This window comes from Benincasa hispida, chromosome 6, assembly GCF_027475165.1.
Source record: "Benincasa hispida cultivar pf3 chromosome 6, pf3_genome.v1.1, whole genome shotgun sequence".
In the NCBI taxonomy this organism is placed as follows: Eukaryota; Viridiplantae; Streptophyta; class Magnoliopsida; order Cucurbitales; family Cucurbitaceae; genus Benincasa; species Benincasa hispida.
Window position 1 is genome coordinate 38,945,125 of NC_143483.1, and position 9,535 is coordinate 38,954,659.

The 9,535-nt window shown below is 31.8% G+C and overlaps 1 protein-coding gene across 1 annotated transcript; it reads right to left on the reverse strand.

The window, feature by feature from the left end:
- Positions 1-953: 953 nt before the first annotated feature.
- Positions 954-2,354, reverse strand: LOC120079223 (zinc finger protein CONSTANS-LIKE 5-like). Its single transcript, XM_039033384.2, has 2 exons — positions 1,550-2,354; positions 954-1,430 (listed from the first exon to the last, which is right to left on the reverse strand). The coding sequence occupies exons 1-2, from the start codon at positions 2,168-2,170 to the stop codon at positions 1,086-1,088; spliced, it is 966 nt and encodes a 321-aa protein (XP_038889312.2). The 5' UTR covers positions 2,171-2,354; the 3' UTR covers positions 954-1,085.
- Positions 2,355-9,535: the final 7,181 nt, after the last annotated feature.

A 9,535-nucleotide genomic window follows, 5' to 3' on the forward strand; every position in this document is an offset into this window, starting at 1 on the left:
TTATTATTATTATTATTATTATTTTGTTTCAGTGAGTTGACATTATTAATTAAATGTTTATTATTGTCTTAACTAAATGATTTTATCCCCATTGTTTTTGCACTAATCTTGCTCAAATCTAACCAACAAAAGATGTCAACATTTTAAATATTTTTCCAAAAGGGAAACATTAGTTTAGCTCATTATAATAGAGAGAATTTCCTTTTGTTTTTTTTTTTTTTCCTTTTACCGGATATAATGAAAGAGTAATTGAAAATTTCCTTTTTGAATGTAATATAATATAATATATATATATATATATATATATATATATATATAGATAGATAGATAGATAGATATAGATATAGATATGATAGTCTAATTAAATAACATATTAACGAGTTCATTCGTTATCTTGATCGTGGATCAATTTGTTTAGATATATATCTCGATTAAAAGATTAGATGTTTGGATCATCTCACCTTCCATATGTTGTTGAAGTTGAACTCACGAAAAAAAAAAATCCAAAATAGTTTTTCTTTTTTGTCAACATGTGGAATGAGAGAATCAAATGTCCTTCAAAGTTGATAATACAAGTTGTCTGGTCGTTGAGTCATGCTCATTATTATTGAGTTTTTATTATGGTCCAACAATTTCATATCTATGTAAATGTTTGTTTGAAATATCAACTAAACTAACTAATTAGTGTAAGATTGATGACAAAACTACAACCTAGCCAGACACAACAGATAAGCTTAATTTCAATTCTAGTGAGTCTCTGACGTTAACATCAATAAATAGATGCTTTACAATGCTAAACAACAGTGACATCAATATTTAAATCCTATTTTAATTTTTAAATTTATACATTTCTTATATTTAATTTATAAACTTTGTGCTAAAAAAAATTTATAAACTTTAAAATATTAACTACCTTGGTCCTCAACTTTCATAATTTATATTTCAGTCACCCATTTAAACAATTATTTTATTTGAAAATTATTTGAAATTACATGGGAATTATATTCCAAATCAGACCCTGAAGGCTTAAAAAACCAACAAACAGGGTCTCACAAATTCCCGTAGGCCCCACTCGTCTCACTTCCTCAAACTCTAAGGCTCGGAACGACGCCGTATCGTCCATCGTTTATGATGAATCCGACGCCGGCGCCGGCGAAGATTCTGTCAATTTCACAGTTCGTTTCACTCCGTTTAACGAACCTCCCTTTAACCCTCGGCCGAATTTCAGCATAAGCTTTCCTCGAAGCATACCGAATCGTCTTCTCAAATTTCCTGTTCTTCTTCTTCTCTCTGTACCTCAACACCCTCGCCTCCCGATCCATCCCCCGCAATTGCACCGCCTTCTCCGCCATCTGCCCCACCGGAAACGACGCGTCGGAGGCTGTGTTCTGATCCGGCACGACTCCCACGTCTAAAGAAGACGAAGAAACCTGAAACAGAGTAATACCGAGTAAAACAGAGCAGCACAGCAGCAGAATAGAATATAGTATAAATCAGTTGGGCAAGAATTTTTTTGACTTAAATAAAAATGGGTTGGAGAGAAAATTACGCTATGGCTAAGATTCTGAGATGGGTAGCTAATGGCGTCGAGTTTAGATCGAGTACTACAGAGCTCAAAGCCGCAGAAATTTCTAGTGGGGTAATCGGTGGGCGGCGTAGTGGACTCTGTTCCTGGATTGGATTGTTCAGGAACAACTCCATCACCAGCAGTCGGGTAATCAAAATCAATCAATGAATCCATATCGGAGAAGAAGACATCCTCCGATTTCAAATCGGGGTGAACGGCATCGTGTTGGGGTTCGGTTGGGATGAGGAATTTGAAGACAGAGGCGACAGTGGCAGACGGGGGAGAGTCGTAGAAGGGTTGAATAGCAGAGCGGTCGTGGCGACGAGCGAGGGGGTTAACAGAGTGGATGTCAGCATCGCAGGAAGGGCAGAGGGCAGCAGCGTCGGCATTGCAGGTGATGGTGGCCGGAGCTTGCTCGCAGACCTCGCAGAGCCAGACACGTGGGTGGCGCGTGCCGGAGAGGGTGTGGATTTGGGTGTCGCAGCGGAGGCAGAGGAAGGCAGAGTCATGGCGGCAGAAGAGGGCAGCGGTGGCGGACTTGCAGGAATAGCAGAGGGGTTTGGAGACGGCGACGCCGGGCCAACCGGCGGCGAAGGAGTGCATAATTGGAACTGGGAGTGGAAAAGGAAGAGGAAATGAGAATGGGAATTTGGAGTGTTTGTTTGGAGAGGAAATGTGTTTCTGTGTTTATTTAAGCTTTTGGGAGAAGGAAAGAAAATCTGGCACCGACCAGTAGTACGACGGTACGTGGTGGATGCCACACCACAACTATGGATTTTAATTTCTTTCATTTTCAAATTTTCCCATTTTCTTGAAATATTATATATACATATATGATAAATAAATTCTAGAACCCAAAAACAAGAAGAAGAAAAAAAAAAAAAAAAAGGAAAAATTGCCGGATTTTGTTCCAAAAGTTTTTTCCAATTAAAAAATAATCTCATTTTTAAAATCTACTTTTTTTTTTTTTTTAATCTTTTTAATTTGTAATTGGACCTACCATGTAAAAATATTTTGTCCTTCAATAAATGTTCATTCAATTGTCTTGAATATGAAATTAACCCATTTAACTAACTCACATATCTTAAATTAGAAACTTCAATTTTTATCTTCACATTTTTTTTCAAGATAGAAATGTTTTACATGAAATCCCAACTTCAGGAGAATAATCCTTTTTAGAGGGCCCAAAATTAGATGAACAATTCTTTCCTCTTTTAGAATTCCAAAAGAGGCAAGTAAGTTAAAAAATAGCCTTTTATTTTTTTATGTTGAAAAGAGTCGTTTGTCTCATAAAATTGAGTTCGTAAATAAGTATATTGTCTCGTGAAATAACTTCATAAGACAAACTTACAACATTAGGAGACAAAAGAGATAATATGTCGTTTGTCTCACAAAGTTATAAGTTTGTTTTGTGAAGTTATTTTATGAGATAAAAAATAGAAATGAACTCAACTTTACGAAAACAAAATTTTATCTCGTAAAGTTGAGTTCATTTCCATCTTTTATCTCGTGAAGTAACCACACGAGACGCAATAGCGGGAAGTTTGTAAATTAGCTTTAAAATGCCAATAGTGACAGTCAAGGTCTTAATTAGATGCTTTTCAAACAAGTGAATATGTTTATTATTTATGTTACATTTATATTATTGACATTTTGTTGTTTATTATTATTTTTTATGTTTTATATATTCTTCTGAGATATAATGAAACGTCAATTCATCTCTCATATCACTTGTCAAATTTGTTAAAATGTAAAAATATCAATAAAAAATATTGACATATCAACGAAAATGTAGTAACATGGTTACAATTACTAAGTGAATGTTATTAAACAAAAATATAGGTTAAAAACCACTTTTTGGTATGAGATTTAGTTTTTTACATTTTAGTAGGTAATAATTTAGTTCATGTAGTTAAAAATTTGTAAGTACCTCATTAATGTTAATGTTTATTATGTAAAATTTAAAATTTTTTAGTTGATTTGGTCCTTAATTAGTTTATTGATCTATGGTATAAAAAAGTTTATCGACCCTTGATAAAATTTCTTTTTATTGTAGAGATAAATTGCTACAAAATTTTTAAATGGTAGTATTTAAAATATTTCCTAAAGAAGTTCATAAATTCAGTTGTCACACACTAAAATATGATAGAAAAGTATAACTAAACTAAAAAATAAAAAAATAAAAACTACATTGTTACTCATTGAAATTTAAAGAAGTTTCTTTTTCTTTTCTAAAAGTGATTGAAGTGTTTTCTTTTCTGCCTCTTATTTGTTTATTTTTTTTTTTGTCTCTTTTCTTCTTTTTTTTTTTAAAAAAAAAGAATTAAGCTTTATAATATTCAAAAATATGAACAAAAATTAAAACATGTTTTTAAAATCTTAAGAATTAATTTCACTCCTTTTCTCTTTTAATTAAGTTTTCAATGAGGGTTCATTGTATTTTTGGTAATTGAGTATTCAGAAAGGAAATAGATCGATTTATTTATAAATCATGTCAAAATTATATATTTTGCACTTATTACAATTACTAAAGTAGCTAGCATATAAGAAAAAAAAATTATTTTTATCTATATATCTTCTAAGTCTTTCTTCCCTCTCTGTTTTCCTTAGTTATGGGGAATGGGGATATTGAAAATCAAATAGTAAAAGGGAGAGGAAGTGACCCAAATGAGATGTAGAATGGGAAGGATAGAGACAATGAGAAGAAAATGATTTTTTTAATAAGAAAAAATAATAACAATGACCAGCAAATTTATAGTATCATAAATGATAAAAATATAATTTAAATTATATGTTTAGTCCATAAAACATATTTTATTTTCAGAGCCTATTTAATAATGTTTCTGTTTTAAATTTCATTTTTCTTATTTTTTAGAACTAGAAACAAGAATACGTTTGGTTTTTTTTTTTTTTTTGTTTTACGAAAAGAATAAACATAAACATAAACTTATTTGATAATCATTTCTTGTTTCTGGTTTCTTGTATTTTTTTCCTCATTTTTTCTCTTATTTTATAGTTTAAATATAATTTAATTATGTAAAATTAAAAAAAATATAACTTGCATTAAAATATAAAATAATATACAACATGCATGTTAAAAATATTTAAAAATATTTAAATGTACATATTGGATTTTAGGATTTGAAAATTTTGAAATACAAAATTAAATTAACATATAAATATAAATATTTAACAATGCAAATAAATAAAAATAGAATAAAGAAATAAATGTAAAAGAAATATGGCAAAAGAAAGAGGTATAAAGGAAAGAAATAAAACTAATAAAATAAAATCGCATTTCGCAAGATTCGAACCCGCACATAGGACGCCCTTAACGCCTGACACGCGGTTGCCAACCAACAAAGAAAGGCCAAAATTAGTCGTCAGCGAGAAACAAAATAAATATAATAGAAAAGAAACAGGTTTTCCAACAATTCAACTTCTTAAAAAATTGAGAAATAGAAATAAAAAATAGAAAATAAAAACGTTATCAAATGGGCCCTTAGTAAATCTTAAATTTAGTTCTTTGAAGTTAATTTTTATCAAAATTGATTAAATAATCATGATAATTTTCATGCTAAGAAATACAATATGTGAATATGTTTGCAAAATTAATAGTAAAAATGTTAATAAAAATTAAAAGTAATGAAAAAATCTATAATAAACTAGTAATAGGGACTAAATTTAAGATTTATTGAAAATACATGGACTAAAATTAGACATTAGAAAGTACAATGACTAAAATTGAACCAATTCCAAAGTATAAGTATGAAAGTGATATTTTAACATATTTTTTAACAAAATACTATTTCGGGAGGGATCAGTAGGTGCACCAGGCCACATAAACTTGGTTGTCACAACTGTAGTACCCTCACCATACCTCCAGAAAGCCAGAAAGAGCATATATTCAAACAAAAGATAGTCTCTCCAATAAGAGCAAAGGAAGGCCAATGAGGAATAAAGAGCTAGAGATAAGCTCAGTACAAAAAGGATGAAAACTATAAGAATGCCTTCCAATTTAAAGTAATAGAAGAAGCATCATGATTACAAAATAAGTGTGATTTTGTAGACCAAAATGCTGCAAGCGATTAAATGTCTTCTCACAAGTGAGATGATTAATCATGACCCGAGTTTAGTAGGGGGACATGAATGAACTGAGATCATATCTGAATGAGAGGGATCTTGAGGACATGAAAGTATAGTTAAGAAAAGCTTACAAAAATTGAAAGTTACTACCTATACCAATAAGGTGCGCCTTCCTTTTTGGTGGCTCAATACTAGGAAATTCAAAGTTAAGTATGTTTAGCTTGGAGCAATCTTATGTTGGGTAACCTCATTGAGATCTTTTTAGGATGCACGTAAGTGAGGACAAACCATGCTGAAAGGATCAATATTGTTTTATGGGTACAACTTTCACTTCTACAAGCATTTAAGACAAGTAAGGGCGACGTAGGCAGGCCGCAAAGGATGCAAGAGAATGTCAGGGCCATCAGGTGCCCAATCCAAATTTTGAATCCTAGGTCTGGGGCGTTACATAGATACTTTTCAACATTTTGGAATATACGCCTATTCCCCTCAAGCCAAATACACCACAATGAGGCTGTAATAAGGTTACTCCAGATAACCCCAACTTTAAAAAGTTGATAAGAGGATCTAGCGAGACAGGGAAAGAACCATTAGCCTCATCTTTGAGATGTTTCAATATAAGGATTGAAAATCAACATAGTATAAATAAATGCTCAGTCTTATTTGAGGTGAAATTATCTTTTTACTCTTAGTTTACAAACATATAAAATGCCCAACAAAATCCTCCCTCATCTTTCATCTCGATCTTCTTCTTTTGTCTGTATCTCCTATTGGTGAAAATTTCTTATTTTTAAAGGAAAGAAAAAGAAAAGTGGAGAATCCCACATAGGTTGGGACAACAAGAAAATGCCTTCTTATTTACCCCTACTTTTCCTTATGGGTTTGGACCCCAAGGGGTACCGAAGTTTTAGAAGGGGTGAGACGGTAGGCAAATGAGGGTTTGATGAAGAACTACTCAGTCCAGAAGTATCTAACACAACAACCACTTCTTCAAATCATACTAAAATCCGTATCTTCAACATATCCGTATCTTAGTATTTTAGAAATTAACATATCGTATCCGTATCATGTATCCATATATGTGTCTGTGCTTCTTAGGAACATTCTATGCAAAGGATGTTTACGTAAGACCGGACCTCGAAATAGTCACTTTTTCTTATAACGGTCGTTTACCGTTAAAACTGACTATTTCAAATTTGATGACCTATGGTAACTAGATTTTAATCCTGAACTAACTATGAACTCCTATTTATTCTGGATTATCCTTTGATCTATATAGGTGAGAGTAGTCCAATAACACTATTCAATAAGCCTCCCATTTGAAGATAAGACTTGATAGATAGTTGAGGATATAGTTCTGTAAGATGGAATTCACTCCTACCCAATTTAGGGTTAGAGAGAGGGTCATGGTTTATTATGTTGGACTATAAACCAATTGTTCAATAGAGGTTTAGTGAAAGCTTAAGGAGCAAGATGTGTTTATAGAGGTAAAATAGTAATTTTGACCTAGTTATAAATACAAACGACTAGTGAAGGATCGACTTATATTTATAGTTAAAGTGGACAAAAATATATCTACAATGAAGAGAGTGCAACTATCGAGCTATAGTGGTATGTCTCGGTAGTTAACGAATATTAATTAATTTGGTCTAACGAATTTAGCCATTAATCGCAAATCGTTGGAACTTATGATCTGTAGGTCCATATGGTTCCTCTATTAGCTCGTAAAATTATATCTTGAATTAGTGAATTGAGCGGATTTGAAATGTTCAAAATCGAAATTAGGGTTTTGAATTTGAAGTGTTCAAATTTAATTTAAGGTTTGGATAATTATATTTGATATAGTTAAGCGTTTAATTTAATGAAATTAAACCTAATCGGATAGATTATAATATTTAAATATTGATTTAAATATTGTATTACATGAATAGGATTCATGTATCAATTAGGTGTTTAATGAATTTAATATTTGATATTAAATTATTATTTAATTAACTAATTAATTTTTTAAATTAATTATTTAAATAAAACTTTTTCTTTTTTAAAAATCAAATTCATATTTGGTTTTTCAACTAAATTTAATTTTGCTGAAAATTAAATGAAAATTGAAAATGAAAAAGAAAATTAAAATTGATTTTCAATTTATAGTGGATTTCTTCAACATTTTCAATCTAATTGAGGTGGATTAATCTATTTCTTAACATCGAAGCCCACTAAATTGTGTAGCTTGAAATGTCAAGTTGCTGATTAAGAGAATACTTGCATGAGTTAGATTGATAAATATTCAAAGTTTAAATACTCAAAGTTCTGAAATTGGAGAGGTTCATGCAAAGTATTTTCCAGATTTCTACATTTTCTCTAAAACCCTTCTCTTTCCCTTTACCAAATTGAGCTGATTCAAAGATTCCACCTCTCAATCCAAGATAGATGATAGTAGGGAAGATCATTGCGGTGGTCCTCTATCAATTTAGCGATCCAATTCTTGGAGAGAAGCTAAAATTGCTGAGTTTCAACAAAGGTGTTGTGTTGAAACCCTCTCCTTTGAAATTAGTTTCAATGCATGCTTTTAAACTCAAATTAAGTGTAATTAGAGTGCTTATTGATTCTGATTTCTTCTGCTGCATGTAAGTTTACTCTATCAATTGGTATCAGAGTATGATTTAAGCACTTAATTAACATTAATTTGAGTTTGGTGGGTGAATTTCTAAGAATGCATGTTTGGTTGACTGATATGGTTGAAATTCAACTTTGGCATTAGATTTCTCTTTGATAATGAAGTTTAATTTGTAATTGGCTCTTGGTTGATGAGTTTATATGTGTGCTCTAAAGTCTGTAATTTTATTGGAGTCAATAGAGTTGAAACTAGGTTGTAATTGAAGATCGAAGCAAGCTTTGTCAACTGCAGAATCTGAACTAGAGCTACTGCCCTCGCAGCATCGCGACGCTATTTAGAGAGTGTCACGATGCTGTTCATCTTGGAGTCTGAAGCGTTGCAACGCTGGGATGAAGCTTCGTGATGCTGTTCATCCCAGTCTAGAAAGGCACACGTGACGGAGTCGGTTCATGAGAAGAAATCGGTTTGACCCGTTCGGTGACTTATTGACCGGTTCAGATCGTGATGGTCCAGTTCAGCCTCTTTTGGAGCCTTGGAGACCCGGTTCGGGTGGTTCAGGTTCAGTTTGGGTCGGGTCAAGCAGTCCACATTCAAAATTAGAGCTGTTTTTAATTATTTTGTAATAATTAGTTATTATTGCTTGCTTAGGATGCCAAAGTTGAACCATATTTCAAGCAGTCCACATTCAAAATTAGAGCTGTTTTTAATTATTTTGTAATAATTAGTTATTATTGCTTGCTTAGGATGCCAAAGTTGAACCATATTGGTGTTGTTTAAATCCCACCGTAGGAAAGCATGTTACATGCATAATCATTTGCTATAAATTAGTTATAATATATAGTATGCATGATTAGAGTTTCTAATGTTTAATATAAGTGTTATATTAAAGTTTGAATGCCTTTAATGAATGTTATGGATGGAAAGTATGTCTATTGTTTTATAAGTTGTTATAAAATTGGATTAATCATTAAAATCCATAACAAAGATAAGCAGCATGCTCACTTAGGTTAACAAATTATTTTAATACTTAAAATAGGTCATTAACTTATAAAATACGGTTACAATCTCAACTGATATATAATCCTATCTAAAGCTGGAGGTATTTAAGTTGACGGTCTACGGAACACCTCCTACCTGGGGATTATGGTCGAAATGTTGAGTGTGGTTAACTAGTTTTATGAGCTTGCGTGAGTGGTGTGAGGTAACAAAATGGTTCTATCACCTAGACATCCTAAGTTAAGTGCAAATATAAGACTTATGTTTGGAAA